Source organism: Corythoichthys intestinalis, chromosome 16 (genome assembly GCF_030265065.1).
Source record: "Corythoichthys intestinalis isolate RoL2023-P3 chromosome 16, ASM3026506v1, whole genome shotgun sequence".
Lineage (NCBI taxonomy): Eukaryota > Metazoa > Chordata > Actinopteri > Syngnathiformes > Syngnathidae > Corythoichthys > Corythoichthys intestinalis.
This window is the reverse complement of record NC_080410.1, coordinates 22,365,551-22,391,981: the sequence shown is the minus strand read 5'-3', so window position 1 is coordinate 22,391,981 and position 26,431 is coordinate 22,365,551. Positions and strand designations below refer to the sequence as shown.

Here is a 26,431-nt window from a genome sequence, read left to right as displayed (position 1 = left end):
TGTGGAAGCAATGCCTTTTTGAACATGAAATTGCCAATTTTTACACATAAACTCCATTCATTTAGATCCGACTTGAACCATTCAAGAGCGACACCTTGCTCACACTGTGCTCATGACGAGAAATTAAAATCTCATGGTCTATGGTATCAAATACTGCAGATAAATCTAAAAGAACTAAAACAACAAACTTGCCAGAGTCTGTTGCCAAAAGTTTATCATTTAATACTCTTAAAAGTGCTCTCTTAGTTAAAAGCCTTCCTTAACTCATCATTTCAACTGTTTCCATCTATTTCACCAGCCCATATTGTGATTCGTCACGTGGGGCCAATTTTAATGTCTGGGCTGGGCCTCATTCAGGGCTTAGAGAGGGAGGGAAAGAGAGCAAGGGGGGAAGAATTTAGGGAGGGAGAAATGTAGATGTACGGGCAGAGGTCGCCATCGTTCTCTCTCTTGGTCTGGTTTGCCTGAAGTGCACTTCAGAATGAGCTTCAAGCAGAAACTACAACCTGTGAGTATTTTTCTTTTTAAAAACTCAACCCACATGTATTTACTGAAAAATTGCTCTTCAGATGCACCTGTTTTCTATATGGAGTTGCACAGGTGAGCAACAGGAAGTCAGGACAGGTTGTTAACACGTGACTACATGAGATCAACTACTTTTTTGGTCTTTCTTTCCACTTGTGTTAACTTGCCCAAATGTCTTTTGACATATTTACTTGGCCAATTTGGCTTTGTTAACCACAATTTACTGCTGTATTTGCCTATTTTAGTCCATATTTACTTGCCCAAATTGGTGTTCTTGAATTTTTTTGGACCTATTTTATGTGTCCAAATTGTTGTTTTTGGCCTTGATGCGCCAGGTTTTTCTGCCAAATTTGTCATTTTGGCTTTGTGACTCCCAATTGTTCTTGTTACCCCTGTTTCTTTTGCACAAATGCTCCATTTTCTCCCCAAATTAGTTGTTTTTTGTCTGTTTTCGACATATTACCTACATTAATGAGTTTTTTTTTTTTTTTTTTGCTTTCTATTATATATATTTTTTTACCTACCAAATCTTTGTTGCCCCCTGTATTCGTCCAGAAACTGTGACATATCAATGATGACTTCTTCCTTTCAGACTAACACAAGAGCACCATAGCAGCTCGAACTGGTGCCATGTTAATTATAATGAGCTGACGGGTTGCGTGCGATGGGGAATTCTGATGGTCATTACAAAACAGAGCACATCAATAACTTGTTGGATGAGTCAACCTTATGTTTACACTCTCATTAGCATTTTGTCCTTCCCCTAGTGTTCATCAGGTCAGAGCGGCCCTTCGGCGCCCCCCGCGAGGCCCGGAGTGTCGCTTAAGCAGATTAAAAAGTGACACCGACTGGCTTCTGTCAACAAACGTCGCTTTCGATGACCCCTTGCTGGCCTTATTTCGATTTGTTCCCAAATATAGTCAAGCTCTTTTTATTATGTGTGTGCCTTTATAAGATGGTTATTGTCAGCTAGGAGCTCAGCCAGTGGAAACAGAACATTAATACGCTTTTTGTGGTTCCTGGGAGAGACTTCAATGGTCATGTCGGAGGCAGCGGTTGAGCTTTCTCATGATGGATGACATCATGCAAAGTACAATGCAAATGACTACGGCCGGGACATGAAAAGCATCAAACTCTGCTGCCAAATGGCTGTAGAGATCAACACAAAATGTGCCAAGCATCCTGTGACTTTCTCATATTCCGACATACGAGTGTTTTGAGTTATGGGCTCAGTCGGAATTACACTCGTAAAATGAAGTACCACTACATAATCACATTATTTTGGGGCGTAGTTGCTCCCAATTTAATCTTTGGAATTGTTCATTTTTCGGTCACACTTTATAATAACTATCCATTTTACTAGTTAATAGATCATTAGTAAACTGTTGATAAATGATTTATTGTTGATTTGTGAAGTATTTGTTAACAGTTTGTTAAACATTTACAGGGTGTTCCAATATGGTTGACCCCATTCTAAATGCCCATGCTAGTTGATGGGTCTTAATAAAACTATTTACACTTTATGTTGAAGGTCATAAGTTTTACTGGTTAAATATACAAAGAAAAGTACAAATATTTGTTGGTTCTATGGCAGATTTTCATAAATGTGCAACATGAGCGCTGCCTGCAAAATGCCTTATCAAAATGCCTCTTCTTTTGAAGTGAACGGCATTTCTTAACCTGAAAAGACAGAAATGCCAAACGTTACACACAAAAACTTGAAACGTTTCTACACAAACTGTTTTTCACGTTAAGAACACCCTGTAAATGCTTAACAAACTGTTAACAAATACTTCACAAATCTACAATAAATCATTTATCATCAGTTTACTAATGATCTATTTACTAGTAAAACGAATAGTTATCATAAAGTGTTACCCATTTTTCTTGTGTAGCCCATATTTTATTGTGGTTTTTTACTTTTTTGTACACATTTCACATTTCAGTTTTGCTTTTTGCCTCTGGTTTACCTGCCTTAACTGTCATCTTGGCTTCACTTCTCGATTTGCTTATAAAAATTGTTTTTGCTTAGCTGGCCACAATTTACTCAGCTTTCATATCGCAGGTTTTTCTTGCCAGAATTGAATTTTTGCTCCGTTGCTCCTGGTTTCATTTCCCTAAAATATGTTTTAGGCACTCTTACCCCCATTTTATTTGCCCAAATTGAGTTTTTCCTTTGCTTTCCATCATGCGCAATGCAAATTTGCAATGTCTTAATCAGATTATTTTTCTTAAATATAGTCAAATAATTTTCTCCATCTTGTTTTGAGTGTTAAAGATTAGTTAACAGGTTAATGTGTCAGATTATTCCAGCTACTTTAAGTAAATATTACGACCGTAATTTCCTGACTATAAACCACCACCCATCAAATTTGACACGAAAACGGCTTTTGTTCATAGATAAGCCGAACCGGACTATAAGCCGCAGTTGTCCTCACTGCATTACAGAATATTTACACCAAAAGATATTAACTGATAACACTTTATTTGACAGTGGCATCATAAGACTGTCATAAAACCAAACGAACCACCATGAAGCTTTGAACCAATTGGCTGCAAACATTCATTGCTTCAATTTGCTTCATTTGGCCTTCACTGCTTCCTTAGGGGAGACAGTCAACCTCTGCTGCCACCTGCTGTCAACACTGTTGTCGTACAACATGCCTCCTAGCATGCACTGCGGCGCTACAAACAAAATTCATGTTCCGTGCAAATTATTTTTTCAGTTACTGTCCCAGTTGTTTCATTAATTTCTAGTTATGATATTTGGTAACACTTTATTTTACAGTGGCACCATGAGACTGTCATAAGAAAATCATAATTATGACATGACACTGTCATGAGCATTAGTGAATGCTTATAACAGATGTCATATAGTGTCATCTGGGAAATGATCTCACTTTTGAATGGATGTAAAGAATCCAAACTGGACGTAAATGGAGTTAGTGACATAATTTGCCGGATGACACTTAATGATATCTGTCATAACCATTCAGTAATGCCCATCATAGTGTCATGTCAAAATTATGACGGTCTTATGACAGTCTTATGACATTCCTGTCAAATAAAGCTGCAAGGCACAAGCCGCAGGATTCAAAATGAGTGAAAAAAATTGCGTTTTATTTACCAAAAATTGCGGTATTTGTTGTTATTAAGCCCATACATCTAAAACAGTAGTTCTTAACCTTGCTAAAGTACCAAACCCCACAAGTTTCCCATGTGGATTCACCGAAACCTTCGGAATTAGATAATAAAGCAACTTTTTTCAAATTCAAAATGGATATCTACGATAGCAAGCTAATATTTTTGAAAATTCCCCATCAATATTGTTCTCATTTTGACAGCATGTTTTATAAACAGGTCAAAATTTGAGACCACGCTGCCCATTGGTCTGTTGTATTCCATCATACCAAGTGCAAGTCAACCTTCCACTGAGCAAACCAGTTCCTCCTCCCATCAGATCGAGGGCTAGCAGTTCAGAGAAAAGGATTAAGCCTGTAAATTGGGAGCAAATCAGTCCATAACCTGGTCAAAAAAAAGCCCCTTTGCCTAGATTTAATCAGCGTACGAAAATAGGGCTCTGATTTTTCTTTTTTTTACCTTCACCGAACCACTTCGACTTACTCATCAAACCCCTGGGGTTCGAACGAACCCAGGTTAAGAACCACTGATATAAAAGTTGGTTATTTTTCACCTCAATCAAGAAACATTTGCTTTCAAATAATGTTTTCAACAATATCTATTCTTGTATTAAGAATATTTCTGATAAACAATCTTTTTTCTAAGACTAAATATACTAATTTATTGCTTAAAAGAAGTCTGTTAAGTTTATTTTCAGCTAGCTATTTTTCTTATTCCAAGAAATCTAAGTAGAATTCACTTGAAGCACTGGCAGATAATTTCACTTATTTCTACTAGATTTACACTGAAAACAAAGGAATGTAACTAGTTTTAAAGAGATGTTTTTGCAGTGCAGGATTTCCTTCTTGTCCTCATTGTTTCATTTCCAAATTGGCATTTCTTGTCATTAAAGACATGAGCCATATAAAATGAAATGAAAAATTGCACCTCCAGTGATGTGAAAAGGTTTCAGCAAACCAAGAATACTGAATCTTTTTCAGCCCTGAACATTTTTTCGTCTTTAAAATTTACTACCTAATGAACATTTTAATAAATTTCCAGGCCCTTCTGGGTCCAGCCTGTGCAATAATCTGTCCCGTGGTGGTTCGCATCCTCACTCTAGCAAATGCGCGTGGCGATCAATTGATGTCAGCACTTATTGCCTGTCAGAATGGTCGAGACCAGAATTGGGTCACATGGTCGGGACAGAAGCAGGTGAAAGTGCTCCCGTTTTTAGCAAGAATCATTTTGACTGTGGAGAGGTCGACAGAGAACGCATATGCTTTGGATTCAGGGTTAGGGTCAGTTGTAACACGAAATGATGCAGGGGAAAAGGGAAGAGGAAGGAATGAGGCAGGTGGCGCTATGGAGGCTTTGGAGGAGTTTGCTGTCGTGCTATTGGGGTGCACGCTCGGATGGCGGGCTGGAGGCAGAGGATCTGGTTGTCATACCGGTCAGTAGAATCCCAAAACGCAAGTGAAATTTTTTGGTTTACCAAAAGTATTACATTTAAAGATTAGAAATTAGAGTATTTCATACGATGTTTTCAGCATTTTTTAAGCAGTTATGACAAGAACTCTAATGATTTTCAAGGCCATCTGTACTATACCGTTGCACTCGTCAGGGCTCGTCAACCCAAAATGTTGAAAGAGCCATATTGGAGCAAAAAATATAAAAAACAAATATGTCTGGAGCCGCAAAAAAATAAAAGCCTTTTAATGAAGGCAACACATGCTGTTTGTATCTATATTAGCTATATTAGTCTACTATCAAAATAATGAAGTTGGCTACAAATACATAATGAGCCTTCATGATTAAAAGCTTATTTTCCCTGCAGCGTATCCTGTAGAGAATGACGCACCATGTGAATACTCCGTTGTACGATGTTTAACTTCATTACAATACAGTAAAGGTAGTCCCTGGGTCACGAACAACTGCCGTTTCTACGCTGGCGACGTAACCCGAATTTCTGGATAAATCGGAATTAACCCTTTACATACACCTAAATCTCAAAATAACTATCCCAAAAGTACAAAAGTATTGTATTTTATTTAACGACAGAGGATACGCTGATCTGTGGTGGCAGCGTTGGGTCTGGCTGGACTGTCGCCTTGTATTACTGAAGAGCAGACTCAGACGTTTGACACGGATAAAGGATAACTCCACTCTGGTTTAGCCCATATCAGGCTGTAAGTTGTTTAAACTAATATATGTTTTGTGTATGCATTTGTAATTGTTTACAGCAGTTTGTGGAGTTACATGTGAGTGATTTGCTATGAGAACTGTAAATACATTAGCATTTGTAATATTTAAGCTAGCGGACTCGAAATCACGTAAGTCAAGTACGGTGTAACCCGGGGACTACCTGTATTAATGAATTAGGAGAATGTTTGTGTCATGTTTGTCCTCCCAAAGAAACCATATGAATCCAAAAAAATACATTTCCCACCCCCATCTTTTTCCATTTTCCAATATTTTTGAAAAAGCTCCAGGGAGCCGCTAGGGTAGCGCTTAAGAGCTACACTAAGCTCTAAAGCCGCAGGTTGCTGACCCCCGCTTTGGTGACATCCATACATTCCTAAATGGCTCTCTGTACTTCTGTGATACACTGCTGGCACAAAGTATCGGCACCCCTGCAATTCTGTCTGATAATGCTCAATTTCTCCCAGAAAATGAAATTACAAATGCTTTGGTAGTAACATCTTCATTGATTTAGATTGCAATGAAAAAACACAAAAGAGAATGGGGGGAAAAAATTGAATCATTAGCATTTTCCACAAAACTCCAAAAATGGGCCAGACAAAAGTATTGGCACCCTTTGAAAAATCATGTGATGCTTCTCTAATTTGTGTAATTAACAGCACCTGTTACTTACCTGTGGCACATAACAGGTGGTGGCAATAACAAAATCACACTTGCAGCCAGTTAAAATGGATTAAAGTTGACTCCGCCATGTGTCCTTGTGTGTACCACATTGAACATGGAGAAAAGAAAGAAGACCAACTAACTGTCTGAGGACTTGAGAAGCAAAATTGTGAGGAAGCATGGGCAATCTCAAGGCTACAAGTCCATCTCCAAAGACCTGAATGTTCCTGTGTCTACCGTGCGCAGTGTCATCAATTAAGTGTAAAGCCTGTGGCACTATGGCTAACCTCCCTAGATCTGGACGGTAAAGAAAAGTTGATGAGAGATTTCAACGAAACATTGTGCAAATGATGGATAAAGAACCTCGACAAACATCCAAACAAGTTCAAGCTGTCCTGCAGTCCGATGGTACAACAGTGTCAACCCGTACTATCCGTCGGCATCTGAATGAAAAGGGACCTAATGGTAGGATACCCAGGAAAACCCCACTTCTGACCCAGAGACATAAAAAGCCAGGCTGGAGTTTGCCAAAACTTACCTGAGAAAGCCAAAATGTTTAGGAAGAATGTTCTCTGGTCAGATGACACAAAAGTAGAGTTTTTTGGGGAAAAGGCGTAACCATAGATTTTACGGTGGGGGGAAAAAAAAAATTGAGACCTTTAAAGAAAAGAACACGGTCCCCACAGTCAAACATGGTGAATGTTTCCTGATGTTTTGGGGTTGATTTGCTGCTTCTGGCACTGGACTGCTTGACCGTATGCATGGCATTATGAAGTCTGAAGACTACCAACAAATGTTGCAGCATAATGTAGGGCCCAGTGTGAGAAAGCCGGGTCTCCCTCAGAGGTCATGGGTCTTCCAGCAGGACAATGACCCATAACACACTTCAAAAAGGAAATTGTTTGAGAGAAAGCACTGGAGACTTCTAAAGTGGCCAGCAATGAGTCCATGCCTGAATTCCATAGAACACCTGTGGAGAGATCTGAAAATGGCAGTTTCAAATCTCAGAGACCTGGAGCAGTTGACCAAAGAAGAATGGTCTAAAATTCCAGCAGAGCATTGTAAGAAACGCATTGATGGATACCGGAAGCGGTTGTTTGCAGTTATTTTGTCTAAAGGTTGTGCTACCAAGTATAAGGCTGAGGGTGCCAATACTTTTGAACGGCCCATTTTTTGAGTTTTGTGTAAAATGATAGTGATTTTAAAAAAAAAAAATCATTCTATTTCATGTTATTTAATTGCAAGCAAAATAAATGAAGATATTACTACCAAAGGATTTGTGATTCCAATCATTTTCTGGGAGAAATTGAGCATTATCTGACAGAATTGCAGGGGTTCCAATACTTATGGCCCGCAGTGTATAGCCTCATTCCTTGTGTGTTTTAATGTACTTGGCCAGTAACATTATTTGGATTCTGACATGGAAATTTCATTAATCATTATGAGATCAAAAAGAACAGATTTTTTTGTTGATAACTGTCAAGTCCAATGTAAAATTACCCAAAAATAAGGAGAGAAGACACTCAGTTTTCTTGGCCAAGGAGAACAAAAATGTGACTCGTGAGTCACAAAATTGATCGAAAGGACAAAAAACCTCCTTGGTATTTTATTTAGGGGTTTTCCCTGAACAAGATGGATGTCGTCCTGAGGGAAGGGGAAAGCAAGCTGGCGACACCCATGTGGTTTTCGATTGGATATGTGTGTGCATGTAGGTGGAACTAAGTGAATACAACGTGTGGAAGCAAGAGCTTATGTAAACAAACATGTAAACAGTCAAAATAATCATATAAACAGTCAAAATAATCCAGACACTTTAGTTATGCAACGCTGCGGCCATGGAAGATGTCCTCGGATGGAAAATTGTCCTCGGAGGTCTAGATGAAAGTCCAGACGCCAGGTGCTGAGGATGCCTCGGAAGGTCTAGTTACGCAATGATGCCGCCATGAAGCAAAACAGTTGTCACCCCGACCCTCTTTTACTCTTTGTAACACTTAAGCATTATACTACAACCTGGTATAGCAAGCAATAATAATTTACTGGTTATATAGGTAAGAAAAATATGGCAATATGTATTATTTATGGTATATATGAGCACAAGCAAATATATAAGTAAAAATATACAGGTATATGAGCACAAGCAAATATTCAATCAACCAACCAAGCAAACATTTAATCAATCAAACCCCGATAATTATCTCAACAATAACATTTCAACTTTCTCAGTTTTGCTGTTTTGGTTGGAAAAATAGGATTCTTGTTTTAAATTTATGACATTTAATTGATTTTCAATTGTCTTTTTCCACAATGTTAATATATTCTTTTAAGTTTTTGAAAAAATATTCATGCTGTTGTCTTTCATCTTTTTTAATGTTGATTTTTACTGTTGCCCATTGTCTGTTTGTTTATATGTTTGTGTTCAAGATAATGCAAGAATGTGTCACAATTGACAGTAAACTGACATGGAAACCCCACATCAGACATATAAAAACAAAAATTTCCAAGAGTCTCTCAATTATAAATAAAGCTAAACAGTTCCTTGACGAGAACGCACTCCGCACTTTATACTGCTCTTTGGTTCTCCCATACTTCTCATATTGTGTTGAAGTCTGGGGAAACACCTATCAGAGCACGATAAATCCTTTAGTCACCTTACAGAAACGGGCCGTGCAGATCATCCATAAGTTCGGCATTTGGCTCACACACAAAATGTGTTTATTCAATAGAAGCTGCTAAAATTTAACGATCTTGTAAAGTATAATACATCAATAATCCTCTATATCGCATTCAACAAAATATTACCGATTAAATTGCAAAACTTTTTTACAATGAAAGAGAGAAGTCATAATTTAGGAGGATATGGAGATTTCTTAATAGCTACCAAAAATTCGAACAACTCGTAAAAGTTTTTGTGTGTCTGTGTGAGGAGTGAAACTTTGGAATAATCTGTGAATGCAACACAAGCAATGCCAAACTATCTACAGATTTAAAAGGTTATACAAACTTATGGTCTGGTCACAGTATACTAATAAAAGGTCTTAATTACATCAATACATTGTTCTGGTATCAGTGCTGGTTGTTCTTACCATTGCTGGTATATTGGCCGTGACCGTTGTTGGTATAGTTATTGTTGTTTGTCCTGTGTGTGTGGCCTTTACCATCGTTGGTATGGTTTACTTTCATCTACCATGTTGGTATGAAATTGTTTTGGTTTGGGTGTTACCTGTGATAACTTCATCACAAGGGACAAAATTTGTTACAAAAATGTATATGTGCAAAACTGTTTGGACTGTTTTTTTGGTTGCCTACATTTTTGGAAGGAAGTAGCAAGATTTTTGTTGTTGTTGTTCTTAGATGAGAATAGGGGTGGGATTAAATAAATTCTCTTCTTCCCACTCATTTTCAGGCATGTAGTTGATGTTGCAATGTTACTTAGTTTTGCTGCTCTTTTTTGTTACATGATTATAGTATGAGCTGTATATATTTGCTGTCTTGACAAGGAATCATGGCCTGAAATAAACGAATGAAATGAAATGAAAATGAAATGAAAGAACGAATGAAGGTATTATTATCAAATTTGCAGAAGATTATTTAATATGAACCAGAAGAGTTGAATTAATTTTGGGGTAATGCAGTTCAAAGTCTCAGAGGTCAATGAAGGAATTTCACGATATAACTCAAGAACAAATAAAGGGATATTGTCAAACTTGGAGAACATTGTTATCAATATGAAACCGAAGTAGTAATTACGTAAATATTGGGGCAATGGGTCTAAGGGCACTGAGGTCAGAAAAGGAATTTCAAATTTGGTGATGCTCTGAAATTGGTTGCTTTGGTGGTGTATGTTGGTTTTGAGCATTTCATTTAGTACACTTTTACCATTAATTTATTTCTATTTGTTACATCAGGTCACAATTTCATGATAGAGTGGCACTTTCTAATATTTTAACCTGACACTGTTGCTGAATTGTATCCATAATATTACAAACACGCATGGCTCAAATAGTATTTTTTATGTTGATCAGTTCCCTACATCACACGATTAACACATTGGAAATAGAGGGATTCAAATCGATTGTATATCTATTTCAAATGAATTGGGTGTCCACTGCCATCAAAGGCAGCTGAGACGTTAAAGGCAGTGTAAGCCAACAGAGGCATGAATCAGCAGCCAAGAAGTATCTCTTAGTTTGGAAATGTTTGCCGACATCTTAGGTGTGTTGCCAAAGAATGTGTTGTTCATCAGGTGCTGTCGCTGGGTGCCGACGTGCTTCCCGAATACAAGCTGCAGGCGCCGCGGATCCACCGCTGGACCATCTTGCACTACAGCCCCTTCAAGGCCATGTGGGACTGGTTGATCTTGCTGCTAGTCATCTACACTGCCATTTTCACGCCCTACTCGGCCGCCTTCCTTCTCAACGAGGTAGAAGAGGACCGTCGACGAACGTGCGGCTACACGTGCAACCCGCTCAACGTGGTGGACCTGGTGGTGGACGTCATGTTCATTGTGGACATCCTCATCAACTTCCGAACCACTTACGTCAACCGCAACGACGAGGTGGTCAGCCACCCGGGCCGCATCGCCCAGCATTACTTCAAGGGCTGGTTCCTCATCGACATCGTTGCCGCCATCCCATTCGACCTGCTCATCTTCCGCTCTGGCTCAGAAGAGGTATACAGAAACGGTGGATACACTCCACGCTTTTACAGTGGGGCAAATAAGTATTTAGTCAACCACCAACTGTGCAAGTTCTCCTACTTGAAAAGATTAGAGAGGCCTGTAATTGTCAACATGGGTAAACCTCAACCATGAAAGACAGAATGTGCAAAAAAAAACTGAAAATCAATTTGTTTGATTTTTAAATAATTTTTTTCCAAATTACAGTGGAAAATAAGTATTTGGTCACTTACAAACAAGCAACATTTCTGACTGTCAAAGAGGTCTAACTTCTTCTAACAAGATCTTGCGAGGTCTAACGTGGCTCCACTCGTTACCTGTTTTAATGGCATCTGTTTTAACTCATTATCAGTAAAAAAGACACCTGTCCACAACATCAGTCAGTCACACTCCAAACTCCACTATGGCCAAGACCAAAGAGCTGTCGAAGGACACCAGAGACAAAATTGTAGACCTGCACCAGGCTGGGAAGACTGAATCTGCAATAGGTAAAACGCTTGGTGTAAAGAAATCAACTATGGCAGCAATTATGAGAAAATGGAAGACATACAAGACCACTGATAATCTCCCTCGATCTGGGGCTCCATGCAAGATCTCACTCCGTGGCGTCAAAATGATAACAAGAACGGGGAGCAAAAATCCCAGAACCACACGGGGGGAACTAGTGAATGACCTAGAGAGCTGGGACCACAGTAACAACGGCTACTATCAGTAACACAATGCGCCGCCATGGACTCAAATCCTGCATTGCCAGACGTGTCCCCCTGCTGAAGCCAGTACACGTCCAGGCCCGTCTGCGGTTCCCTAGAGAGCATTTGGATGATCCAGAAAAGGACTGGGAGAATGTGTTATGGTGAGATGAAACCAAAATAGAAGCTTTGGGGAGAAACACAGGTTCTCATGCTTTGGAGGAGAAAGAATACTGAACTGCAGCCGAAGAACACCAAACGCACTGTGAAGCATGGGGGTGGAAACATCATGCTTTGGGGCTGTTTTCCTGCAAAGGGACCAGGACGACTGATCTGTGTAAAGGAAAGAATGAATGGGGCCATGTATCAAGAGATTTTGAGTGAATACAAAGCAAGGGCATTGAAGATGAGACGTGGTTGGGTCTTTCAGCATGACGATGATCCCAAACACACAGCCAGAGCAACAAAGGAGTGGCTTCGTAAGAAGCATTTCAAGGTCCTTGAGTAGCTTAGCCAGTCTCCAGATCTCAACCCAATAGAAAATCTGTGGAGGGAGTTGAAAGTCCGTGTTGCCCAACGACAGCCCCAAAACATCACTGCCCTAGAGGAGATCTGCATGGAGGAATGGGCCAAAATACCAGCAACAATGTGTGAAAAGCTTGTGAAGAGTTACAGAAAAACGTTTGGCCTCCATTATTGCCAACAAAGGGTACATGACAAAGTATTGAGATGAACTTTTGGTATTGACCAAATACTTATTTTCCACCATGATTTGCAAATAAATTCTTTAAAAATCAAATAATGTGATTTTCTGTTTTTTTTTCCACATTCTGTCTCTCATGGTTGAGGTTTACCCATGTTGACAATTACAAGCCTCTTTAATATTTTCAAGTGGGAGAACTTGCACAATTAGTGGTTGACTAAATACTTATTTGCCCCACTGTACATAATCGTAATTGTAAACATTACCATGCAGCCTCAGACCACCACGCTGATCGGCCTGCTTAAGACGGCACGTCTGCTGCGTTTGGTGCGCGTGGCACGCAAGCTGGACCGCTACTCGGAGTACGGCGCCGCGGTGCTCTTCTTGCTCATGTGCACCTTCGCGCTGATCGCCCACTGGCTCGCATGCATCTGGTACGCCATTGGCAACGTGGAGCGCACTGGTACAGCGCGCGTGGGCGTCCTGAAGATCGGCTGGCTGGACAACCTGGCCGAGCAGATCGGCAAGCAATACAACGACAGCGACGCGGCCTCGGGGCCGTCCATCAAGGACAAGTACGTCACTGCGCTCTACTTCACCTTTAGCAGCCTCACCAGCGTCGGCTTCGGGAACGTCTCGCCCAACACCAACCCTGAGAAGATCTTCTCCATCTGCGTCATGCTCATTGGATGTAAGTCCCACCTCTGCAAACATATTTGCCCAACACTTTTCTTTCATCTTTTGCTTAGTTTTTGGTTTAGTTTATATTTTTACTTCTCTTTTTTTAGTTTGGTACTCGCAATGTGACCCGGTGTTGCTCGGGTTTGTGTAACCTGAACGCAATATACACCGCACGACGAAGAGACAGTGCCTTTATTGAAAAGAAAACACCACAGTATAACAACGGCAACAACCACTCTCAGTCATGGTTGCTACAACTACCCATGAACCATTGCGGGCGTAACACATAATAAATATCAGTTACTACAGTATGAATATCCAGCCGAAATGAATCCCTTAGCAATATTCCAGAAAATTGTACATTTTTCTGAAATTCAGCGTCTTGTTGTGGCGCACTCAAAGCCACAACGTATCATCACAGCACATTTAAATTTGTACATGAAACCGTAAAGTTTGATAGTCAACTGCGAAATTGCAATCGCAAGAGACACATTTTTCGCCCAAAAGACGGTGCAGTCTCTTCTACAGTCAGGAATTTTCTATCCTAATTTTTGGAGTTTTGAATGAATTTTCCCCACTAAATGGAGAACACTTCCAGAAACATAAAGTACAACTGTAAAATTTTGTCTGTCCAGCTATTTCCGAGTCCATAGGGAACACACACACACACAAAGACAAAGTTCTATTTATATTAGGGCTCTCAAACGATTAAAATTTTTAATCGAGTTAATTACAGCTTAAAAATTAATTAATCTTAATTAATCGCAATTCAAACCATCTATGAAATATGCCATATTTTTCTGTAAATTATTGTTGGAATGGAAAGATTAGACACAAGACGGATATATACATTCAACATATGGTACATAAGTACTGTATTTGTTTATTATAACAATAAATCAACAAGATGGCATTAACATTATCAACATTCTGTTAAAGCGATTCATGGATAGAAAGACTTGTAGTACTTAAAGGATACATTTTAGTACAAGTTATAGAAATTTTAAATTAAAACCCCTCTTAATGTTTTCGTTTTAATAAAATTTGTAAAATTTTCAATCAAAAAATAAACTAGTAGCTCGCCATTGTTAATGTCAATAATTACACAATGCTCATGCTGCTGAAACCCATAAAATCAGTCGCACCCAAGCGCCAGCAGAGGGCGACAAAACAGAAAAAAAAAACAGAAGTAACAAGTGGACATTACACTGTACTGTCATTTCAATCTGTTTGAGCGGGGCATGTGCGTTAAATGCCTCAAATATTTTAACGTAATTAATTTTAAAAATTAAAAATTAATTACCGCCCGTTAACGCGATTATTTTGACAGCCCTAATTTTTATATACGTAGATAGATTTGTTTCCTGTTTTCTTTCCTTTTAATGTTTTTTCAATTTCTTTGTATTTTGGTCCAATAATATTATTTGCATTTACATAGTAACCCTTTTTTTTCTTTATTTTTGAAGGGATACCCAGAGAGAAAGACTTGTAGTTCTTAAACAATAAAAGTTATTATGAGCTAAAATAATGTAATATTCAAACCCCCTTTGGTGTTTTTGGTTTTATACAATTTGTAAAATTAGTTTAACTAGTAGGTCGCCATTGTTGTTGACGCCACAGGGCGGTGACGTCACATGGTCACACTGCTGAACTTCCAGAGAATAAGCCTAGCAACATAAACATGTCATCTGTTCAACCTTTTCAATCTGAACCCGAGAGGAACATTAATGAGCATGACAGCACTGTCGATATTTCACAAAACGAGCAGCAGAAGCAAGATGAGCAGGAAAGACGGGATGAGACGGGGTGAGAGTCGGAAAAAAAAACAACTGTTCTGCCAAAACTGTGCTACACCGGCGAAACGTGCTACAAGAGGTGAATTTGACAACAAAAGTACTACCGTGTGCTCTTAGCTTGTTTTTTTTAGATGCATAAGAACAGGACATACTACAGATGCCTTAAGAAAAAACTTAAACGCAGTAATATCAAATAAGGGTGGTTTAAATATGCAATGTGACTAATGTGGTCAACAGATCAAAAATCTGCTTTAAAGAAAACACATGCTTAAAAGTATGAGAGAAAAACACATGCGAGAAGTATTTTGAGGCAACGAAAAGGTAATAAAAGACCTAATAAAAGCACAAATAGTAAGTACTCGCCGCTTTTAACCGATGTGCGCATGTGTTGGACGTCTTGCAGCGTAGAAGGAATTGAAGTAACCCTGTAGTGTTGGTCTCGTGACAGTGACAATCTATGCAGTCCATTGCACGCATAAAACATGGCGCCCTCCGTAGGTCAAAACATGTACTGAATATTATAGATTTTTTTAGTGCTGTCAAATTTATCGCGTTAACGGGCAGTAATTAATTTTTTAAAATTAATCACGTTAAAATATTTGATGCATTTAACGACTGCGCGAATGACCTGCTCATGCTTTGCCTCAAACAGCTTACAATGACGCCATTTTTTGCACATTGAGAGCCAAGAGGCAGAGAAAGGCGAGTGCACACCGGCGTTCATTGGACCGCGTCGTTTATTGGCATAAGCTTCGGCAACTCCTTCACAACAAACATGAGTATCATTTAGTGAAAGCACAGCAAAAATAATATTCCTATCGCTCAAAAAAAAAAAATAATGTTCACAAAAACAAAAGCGCTTCAATCTGTATTAATGAGGCCCTATTCTCACACATTTAAACAACAACGCAAAGAGAACTGGCTTTCCCAATCAAAATAGCTATGCAAAACACATGAAACCTACTCAGACTTTGGGCAAACTCTATTCAAACATTTTGTTCGGCTCAACAAATACACTGGATGGCAATATTTAGTCATAATATACAAACTATCAGAGGTCAAGTACGTTGGGAAACCAGCACTCAAATGACCGTGAAGTACAATGGAATGGATGGACCCAGTAAACAGGGAACTACAGTCGAGGGACAAAACACACTCATTGGCTTGATTTGTAAGTAATTTAAAACTCGCCATTGACACCATGTGGTGTATTTCAATCACTACCTTATGCAGTTAAAGACACTGTTTTATTGTTTGTTTGATTTTATGTGACGTCACCGCTCGGCGATGCCAACTAGTACAACAGCTACTAGTTTTTTTTTTTTAATTGAAAATTTTACAAATTTTATAAAAACGAAAACATTAAGAGGGGTTTTAATATAAAATTACTACAAATTGTACTAAAATTTATCTTCTAAGAACTACAAGTATTTCTGTCCGTGGATCCCTTTAACAGAAAGAATGTTACTAATGTTAATGCCATCTTGTGGATTTATTGTTATAATAAACAAATACAGTACTTATGTACAGTATGTTGAATGTATATACCCGTCTTGTCTTATCTTTCCATTCCAACAAAAATTTACAGAAAAATATAGCATATTTTAGAGATGGTTTGAATTGCAATTAAATACGATTAATTAATTTTTAAGCTGTGATTAACTCGATTAAAAGTTTTAATCGTTTCACAGCCCTAATATTTTTAAATCAATGGCAATATTTTAGGTTTCTAATAACATATTTAAGTAAAAGAGAACAACTGTGGCTTATTAGAGCCTATAAGTCTTTAAGTCCAAGGTTTCCTTTAAACAGTTTTTTTTTTGTTGTTGTTTTTTTTTTTATTTTGTTTCATTTTAATATTTTTCTTGTTTTTTTTTTTTTTTTTTTTTTTGTATTGCTCAACTTGTGTCTTTCATCAGCTCTGATGTACGCCAGCATCTTCGGCAACGTGTCAGCCATCATCCAGAGGCTCTACTCGGGCACGGCACGCTACCACACGCAGATGCTGCGCGTCAAAGAGTTCATCCGCTTCCATCAAATCCCTGGTGGCTTGCGGCAGCGCCTGGAGGAGTATTTCCAGCACGCCTGGTCCTACACCAATGGCATCGACATGAACGCCGTGAGTGTGCTGTTTCCTTTTTATTTCTTACTTGGCTCTCTTGTTTTGTTTGTGTTGCTTTTTTTATGTTTTGTGATGTTTTTTATGCAATCACTGGTGGTAAAGAGTAGAGTTAGCACACAACAGTGGTGTCAACTGTGCAAAGCAGTATAGAAAATGGATTGATGGAAGGACATGTGGACGGATGAATCATTAATAGATTTTTTTTTTTTAATTTTTTATCGTAAATGCTGTTTTTGCTTGTTGATGTCACTTTCATTTTATTTTATTTTCCTGCAATAACATTTTTCTTACTTTCTTTTAATGTGTTGTTGTTGTTTTAAGTTTACATTTCCTTATTTTTGTTCTTGTTTTAGTTGGATTTTTTACTTTGTTTTGCCTTATTTTAGGCATTTTTTTTTCTTGTTTCATTTGTATGGTCTATGTTTTTTTTCATTTTAGTATCACTTTCATTTTTCCCTTTTATCCATTTTTTTGTATTTCTTGAATTTTTCTTGTTCTCATGTATTCATTCATCCAATTTCTGTACCGCTTATCCTCACGAGAGTCGCGGGGGTGCTAGAGCCTATCCCAGCTAACTGTTTTCCAGCCAATCACAGTGTTTTAATGAAACAAATCCTTTTTTCAAGCGGCTGATGTTTCCAAACAGGTGCTGAAGGGCTTCCCCGAGTGCCTGCAAGCCGACATCTGCCTGCACCTGAACCGCACTCTAATGCAGCAGTGCAAAGCCTTCCGAGGCGCCAACAAAGGCTGTCTACGCGCTTTGGCTATCCGCTTCAAGACCACCCATGCACCGCCGGGTGACACCCTAGTTCACAGCGGCGACATTCTCACCGCCCTCTATTTCATCTCCGGCGGTTCTATTGAGATCCTCCGAGACGACATGGTAGTGGCCATACTAGGTGAGCCTGATGGTACTGCTTCCTATGACAGAAATAATGATTCATAGCTTTCCACCCAATTGCTTGCATCAGCACAAAAAGTTCTTAAAAAGCACAATCCTGATCAGATTTTTTTTCTTCATGTTCGTATTATGTTTACTGTATATTAAATTTAGATTTATCTAACAAATTCTTGCAGTGTTATTCCAAATTGTGTCAAATGGCATTACAAGGAATTTCACAAAGATTTAAGAGGTATAGAAAAAAAGTAAGAATTCTCTCCAAAAATTTTGCTTTTTTTAGAATAACAGCCATTAATAATTCATTTTGCTGTTTTGCCTGTTTTTTCAGTCAATTCTACAGTATAACCATTGCTCATTTGATTTTTAGTTGCACTGATTTCACTGAATTTATCAAATAGGGTTCATTCCACACCCAAAAATGTCAGTGGCATGACATCAGTTTAATAATTTAGCTGAATAGACAAAACCTTATAACAAATCTCATTTCCTTTACTGATTCAAGCGGAAATCCATTTTTCTTGTTTTTTTTTTTTCCATTTTAATTTACTTTATATTTGAATCCATATGTGCTGTACAAATTTTAGTCCCAAAAAGGGAAAATGATTGATTTGACTGAATTTGATTTGAGTTTGCTCTAAATCGCATTCAAATTTTGATTAAGAATTAATTGTACCCCCCCCCCCAAGAAGAGTTAGTCTGTTGATTTAAATTTTTATTTTATGTGAATCAAAATAATATACAATAATAATAAAAATACTTGAATTTAAATAAAAATATATTGATATAATTCAATTTGAACTTAATATACAGTGGAGAAAATAAGTATTAGAACACCCTGCTATTTTGCAAGTTCTCCCACTTAGAAATCATGGAGAAGTCTGAAATTTTCATTGTAGGTGCATGTCCACCCTTAGAGAGATAATCTAAGAAGAAAAATCCAGAAATCAAAATGCATGATTTTTTAAAACAATTTATTTGTGTGAAACAGTTGCAAAAATGTATTTGAACACCTGTCTATCAGCTAGAATTCTGACCCTGAAAATCCGTTTGTCCACCTATTATAAGTCCACCTCCAATCCATATCTAACCTGAATCAGATGCACTTGTTTGAGGTAGATAGCAGTTTAAAGACACCTGTCCACCCCATACAATCAGTAAGAGTCAAACTTGTAACATGGCCAAGACCAAAGAGCTGTCCAAAGACCCGAGAGACAGAATTGTACACCTCCACAAGGCTGGAAAGTGTAACAGAGCAATTGCCAAGCAGCTTGATGACAAAAGGTCCACTTTTGGAGCAATCATTAGAAAATGGTATGGTCACTCTCAATCGGAGTGGAGCCCCACGTAAGATATCACCTCGTGGGGTCTCAATGATCCTAAGAAAAGTGAGGAATCAGCCCAGAACTACACGACAGGAGTTGGTCAATAACCTAAAAAGAGCTGGGACCACCGTTGCCAAGGTATTTGTTGGTAATACACTAAAACGTCATGGTTTGAAATCATGCATGGCACGGAATTTTCCCCTGCTTGGACCAACACATGTCAAGGCCCGTTTTAAGTTTGCTTATGACCATTTGGATGATGCAGAGGACATGGGAGCAGGTTTTGTGGTCAGATGAGACTAAAATAGAACTTTCGTGGGCGGCTGTGGCACAGTTGGTAGCTGGAGTTTTCTTTGGACCGAAGGGTCAGTGGTTCGATTCCCGGCTACGACTGCCCACTGTCGAAGTGCCCTTGGGCAAGGCACTGAACCCTGATTTGCCTCCAATGGGTTGACAGCGCCTTGCATGGCAGCAGCCCCATTGATGCGTGAATGTGTGCGTGAACGGGTAAATGTGTGCTAATGTAAAGCGCGTTGGGCATGGTAACCATGCAGATAAATGGGCTATATAAGTACTGTCCATTTACCATTCTTGGTCATAATTCCACTAAGAAAAATGATGAGTACTATCCCAAGAACACCATCCTTACTGTGAAGCAGGTTGGTGGTAGCATCATGCTTTGGGGGTGTTCGCTTTGGGCGAGTGCACTGTATTAAAGAGAGGATGACTGGGGCCCTGTATTGTGACATTTTGGGGAACAACCTCCTTCCCTTAGTCAGAGCTTTGAAGATGGGTTGTGGCTGGTCTTCCAACATGACAATGACCCGAAGCATACAGCCAGGAAAACCAAGGAGTCGCTCCTTTTGAAGCATATCAAGTTTCTAACATGGCCTAGCCAGTCTCCAGACCTAAACCCAATAGAAAACCTTTGGAGGGAGCTCAAACTCTGTGTTTCTCAACGACAGCCCAGAAACCTGACTGGTCTAGAGAAGTTCTGTGTGGAGGAGAGGGCGAAGATCCCTCCTACAGTGTGTGCAAACCTGGTGAAAAACTACAGGAAACGTTTGAGCTCTGTTATTGCAAACAAAGACTACTGTACCAATTATTAACATTCATTTTCTCAGGTGTTCAAATACTTATTTGCAGCTGTATCACACAAATAAAACGTTTTAAAAAATCTTACATTGTGATTTCTGGATTTTTCTCCTTAGATTATCACTCTCACAGTGGACATGCACCTACGATGAAAATTTCAGACTCCTCCATGATTTCTAATTGGGAAAACTTGCAAAATAGCAGGGTGTTGAAATACAGTTTGTACTTTTTTTCACTGTAAATGTAATTTAAATGTAAGTATTTTCTGTTACTTAAAAAAGACAATTTAAGCTATTTTTGTGTTGCCTGTTTTCTGGTAAGCGTACACATACATGCCTGTGCACGCAACTTTTCAATGTCTCCTCGCCAGGGGTGTTTGGGCACAGCTCCATTTCATTTTTCCATTCCACAGCACCATTGATCCCCAATCGCGGTCATGCTCCAATCCCAACCACCTGGCTTCCTTTTCCATAGTGGATTTGTTTTATTTTTCTCTCCACACATCCAGGAAAGAACGACATCTTCGGCGAGTCGGTCAGCATGTACGGCAGACCTGGCAAGTCTAGTGCCGACGTCCGGGCGCTGACGTACTGTGACCTTCACAAGATCCATAGGGACGACCTGATGGAGGTTCTGGATATGTACCCCGACTTTGCCGACACCTTCTGGCACAACCTGGAGGTCACCTTTAACCTGAGAGATGTGAGTGCCACCAGAGTATGGGGCACAGTTTGTAAAGCAGCACATGCTGAAAATTACGACATTTTCTCACATTTAGCATCACACAGTGTTTAAAATGTGAAATTTTTAGTCACTTTTTTTTTTTACACATTCACAACATTAATTAGCAACTTAAATATTTATTTTTAAATAAGAAGTTTTGGACCTCAATGTTTAAATCCAGAACTAAATATTTAATTTAAATCTTAAATTTGTATCCTATATCCTAAATGTTAAATCAGGAAACGGTCGGAACTAAATATTTAATTTAATATGCAAATTCACATGACTGGAGACCGGATGTAACAAAATAAAAGCTGGTGGAGCAGCTCAGACTGTCTGTTTACGTTGCTTGAAAATTAATAAAACCTACTCAACGGTGGCAGTCTGCTCTTGGACATGAGTAATTGTGATAATAACAATATATAGGTAAAATACATATTTAGGAGAAATTATTTAAAGAGTATTTTGTTTGCTTCAGCTTTCTTTTGGATGATAATACTTACAGTGGGGCAAATAAGTATTTCGTCAACCACTAATTGTGCAAGTTCTCCTACTTGAAAAGATTAGAGAGGCCAGTAATTGTCAACATGGGTAAACCTCAACCATGAGAGACAGAATGTGGGGGGAAAAAACACAAAATCACATTGTTTGATTTTTAAAGAATTTATTTGCAAATCATGGTGGAAAATAAGTATTTGGTCAATACAAAAAGTTCATCTGAATACTTTGTTATATACCCTTTGTTGGCAATAACAGAGGCCAAACATTTTCTATAACTCTTCACAAGCTTTTCACACACTGTTGCTGGTATTTTGGCCCATTCCTCCATGCAGATCTCCTCTAGAGCAGTGATATTTTGGGGCTGTCATTGGGCAACAAGGACTTTCAATTCCCTCCACAGATTTTCTACGGGGTTGAGATCTGGAGACTGGCTAGGCCACTCCAGGACCTTGAAATGCTTCTTACGAAGCCATTCCTTTGTTGCCATGGCTGTGTGTTTGGGATCATTGTCGTGCTGAAAGACCCAGCCACGTCTCATCTTCAATGCCCTTGCTGATGGAAGGAGATTTTCACTCAAAATCTCTCGATACATGGCCCCATTCATTTTTTCCTTTACACAAATCAGTCGTCCTGGTCCCAAAAGTATGATGTTTCCACCCCTATGCTTCACAGTGGGTATGGTGTTCTTTGGATGCAATTCAGTATTCTTTCTCCACCAAACACGAGAACCTGTGTTTCTACAACAAAGTTCTATTTTGGTTTCATCTGACCATAACAGTCCTGTTCTGGATCATCCAAATGCTCTCTAGCGAACCGCAGACGGGCCACGACGTGTACTGGCTTCAGCAGGCGGACACGTCTGGCAGTGCAGGATTTGAGTCCCTGGTGGCGCATTGTGTTACTGATAGTAGCCTTTGTTACTGTTGTCCCAGCTCTCTGTAGGTCATTCACTAGGTCCCCCCGTGTGGCTCTGGGATTTTTGCTCCCCGTTCTTGTTATCATTTTCACGCCACGGGGTGAGATCTTGCATGGAGCCCCAGATCGAGGGAGATTATCAGTGGTCTTGTATGTCTTCCATTTTCTAATAATTGCTTTCACAGTTGATTTCTTTACAACAAGCGTTTTACCTATTGCAGATTCAGTCTTCCCAGCCTGGTGCAGGTCTACAATTTTGTCTCTGGTGTCCTTCGACAGCTCTTTGGTCTTGGCCATAGTGGAGTTCGGAGTGTGACTGACTGAGCTTGTGGACAGGTGTCTTTCATACCGATAATGAGTTAAAACACGTGCCATTAATACAGGTAACGAGTGGAGACCTCGTTAGACCTTGTTGGAAGAAGTTAGACCTCTTTGACAGCCAGAAATCTTGCTTGTTTGTAGGTGACCACATACTAATTTTTCACTCTAAATAGGAAATAAATTATTTAAAAATCAAACAATGGGATTTTCGCCCCCCCCCCCCCCCCCCCCCCATTCTGTCTCTTATGGTTGAGAGTTACCCATGTTGACAATTAATTACAGGCCTCTCTAATCTTTTCAAGTAGGAGAATTTGCACAATAGGTGGTTGACTAAATACTTATTTGCCCCACTGTATTGTCTGAAAGAGACTTATAATGAATGCCATTGAGGATAATAGATGTCTTCGAATAAATGCAAAGATTCTGCTTGAAGGTAGTATTTGTATATCACTAAAGCTGTTATGTACCAGGCAGATCGATTAAACCAGACAACCCCGAGCAAGGACTCTGAATGTGGCTACCGTCGCACGCGGCGCCGCAGAGGCTCCCCACGACGCCGCAACCGACCCGGTGAGCAATGACTCCAACTTGTCTTTTCAAACTGATTTTTATAAAAAATATATATATACATTTTTCAGATGGCACGGACCGGGAGGACACGTACCCCGAACAATCTTGCCCATTAGCCAATCGTCACCGGGTAGCCACGTCGCGCTGGGACGAGCAGTGCAGCAGCGAGACTTTTTCATCCGAGTCTAGCGACGAAGAGGTGAAGCGTGGGAGGCGGAGCGGCAAGGGGGAGCTATACGCCCCACCGGCGGGAGATGCCAGAGATTACCCTCCTGGTGTCATGAACCTCCTGCCACACGCCAGACCTCCCCCTGGGATGGGCAAGCCCATGGACCTCGCTGGTCCACCATACTCAGGTGAAGAGTCAATTATGTTGTGGCTGAATCATTAAAACGCCATTTCAGAACGAACAAATGTTATTCATCAAAGAGTGTTGTTCTCTAAAAAAAACAAGAAATGTAATGTAATCTTCCATCCTGACAACTGTCTTGGCAGCAGCGGTTCCGGTCAGCGTTTCAGGACTTTACGGTTTCTGGCCGGATCGCCGACCCAGCCAGTATTCTGAGGCTCAGAGACGCTCGTCGTCAGCAGCCAGGGCCGCAGGCTTCCAGCCTGCACCCTGTTCTGACGAGCGGCCTGGCGAGCTTGGGTCCAGACTGGAAGTTCTGCAGTCACAGTTGAATCGGTGAGATTTGCTAGGTCTGATTTAAGATTAACAGGATATTGTTGGGCAATATGTACTGATGTACTCCCCAGTCTTTTTACGCCACTGACTGGTTTGATGGACAGGGTATTCAAGATACAGTGAAGGACATACGTATTTGAACACCCTGCTATTTTGCAAGTTCTCCCATTTAGAAATAATGGAGGAGTTTGAAATTTTCTTCCGAGGTGCATGTCCACATTGAGAGAGATAAAAGAAAAATCCTGAAATCACAATGCATGATTTTTTAAACAATTTATTTGTGTGAAACAGCTGCAAATAAGTATTTGAACACCTGTCCATTAGTTAGAATTACGACCCTGAAAGACCTGTTTGTTCACCTTTTAAAAGTCCACCTCCACTCCATGTATTATCCTGAATCAGATGCACTTGTTTGAGGTCGACAGCAGCTTAAAGACACCTGTCAACCCCATACAATCAGTAAGACTCAAACCTGTAACCTGGTCAAGACCAAAGAGATGTCCAAAGACACCAGAGACAAAATTGTTCACCTCCACAATGCTGGAAAGGGCTGCAGAGCAATTGCCAAGCAGCTTGGTGAAAAAAAGGTCCACGGTTGGCACAATCATTAGATAATGGAAGAAGCTAAACATGACGGTCAATCTCACTCGGAGTGGAGCCCCTTGTAAGATATCACCTCGTGGCGTCTCAATGGTCCTAAGAAAGGTGAGGAATCAGCCCAGAACTGCACGACAGGAGCTGGTCAATGACCTGGAAAGAGCTGGGGCCACCATTTCCAAGGTTACTGTTGGTTACACGAAGACGTCATGGTTTAAAATCATGCATGGCAAAGTATGTTTCCCTGCTTAAACCAGCACATGTGAAGGCATAAGCAGATCTTAAGGGGGGCCAGGCCCCCCCTGGTGGTTGAAAAGTGTCATTGCATGTAATTGTCTTTCCTATATATATAAAAGTTGTAAAGCAATAAAACTGCAACAAAAATGAACGCAATGAACAAAAATATATATTTTTATAATGGGTGAAAATTATTTTTTCGAAAAGATCATGTGACTACCAACTTAGACGGTCATTTGCTTTGCATATAATTTTTTTAAAAATTAGGGGAGGGGAATTTTATTTTTCTAATGATTTTTTTCTTTGATTGAAGCAATGTTTTTGGGGATTGAATGATTTAGACACAAATGTCCTACCCATAATATGGCCCAAACACAAAAAGGATTTCCTCAATGGCAACTTTTTCAATGAAAAATTAAGTGTTCAAATGCAAAATTTTCCATCTCAAATATTTCTTCGCATTCAAAAACTTTTTTTATGATTGAATTTTTTCTTTTTTGATTGAAGTGATTTTCTTTTTGAAAATATATTTTTCGAAGCAAATAATTTTTTGATTGAATAATAAAGACAAAAATGTCCTAGCCAAAATGTGGCACAAATCAAAAATCAACCTTAATTCAATCAAAAAAAGTTGCTTCACTGAAAAAAATACTTGACTTCAATCCCCAAAAAAAAATTTTTTTAATCGAAGAAAAATAGCTTTCACATGCATTTTTTGGAAGTCTTTTGAGTTTCAAATTAATTTTTGTATTCAAACACTTTTTTTGGGGGGGGGGGGGCGTTGAAGCGACTTTTTTTGGGTTGGAAATATATATTTCAAATTGAAGCAACTTTTTTTTGATTGAATAATAAAGACACAAATGTACCTCCATATGGCTCTGCCCAGGGGATATAATTTTTGACTGGGGTGACTGCATTGGCACGACACCGGCGGGCGTACTATATTCAATGGATGATGATCTTGGCGAAAAGTATTGGCAAAGCAGCCTGATTTACAATACCCCTCAAGAATGATGGGAAACAGAAAACGCTCATTGTCAACTTATTATAATAAATATTCTTGTAAGCAAATTTTATTGCTGACACTAGGTTTCAGGGTCATCAACATGTTGTGCTCCCCCTGCCCCAAAAGTCAAACTCCGCCTATGCACCTGTCTTAAGTTTGCCTATGTCCATTTGGATGATGCAGAGGAGTCATGGGAGCAGATTTTGTGGTCAGATGAGAGTGAAATGGAACTTTTGGGTCATAATTCCGCTAACACTGTTTGGAGGAAAAAGATGAGTACTATTTCAAGAACACCATCCCTACTGTAAAGAATGGTGGTGGTAGCATCATGCTTTGGGGGTGTTTTTTTGCGCATGGGAAAGGACGAGTGCACTGTATTAAA

At 39.4% G+C, this 26,431-nt stretch overlaps 1 protein-coding gene across 3 annotated transcripts in view; it reads left to right on the top strand.

The window, feature by feature from the left end:
- kcnh6a (potassium voltage-gated channel, subfamily H (eag-related), member 6a) overlaps positions 1-26,431 on the top strand; it is a 69,357-nt gene that overhangs the window by 31,335 nt on the left and 11,591 nt on the right. For 2 of the 3 annotated variants that reach the window (XM_057817114.1, XM_057817113.1), the window contains exons 7-14: positions 10,754-11,179; positions 12,851-13,268; positions 16,974-17,173; positions 17,823-18,075; positions 21,003-21,196; positions 23,425-23,524; positions 23,593-23,880; positions 24,020-24,209. In XM_057817114.1, the coding sequence (XP_057673097.1) occupies positions 10,754-11,179; positions 12,851-13,268; positions 16,974-17,173; positions 17,823-18,075; positions 21,003-21,196; positions 23,425-23,524; positions 23,593-23,880; positions 24,020-24,209 (2,069 nt within the window). The remainder of the gene's footprint in view (positions 1-10,753; positions 11,180-12,850; positions 13,269-16,973; positions 17,174-17,822; positions 18,076-21,002; positions 21,197-23,424; positions 23,525-23,592; positions 23,881-24,019; positions 24,210-26,431) is intronic. The other variant, XM_057817115.1, reaches the window with a different exon arrangement.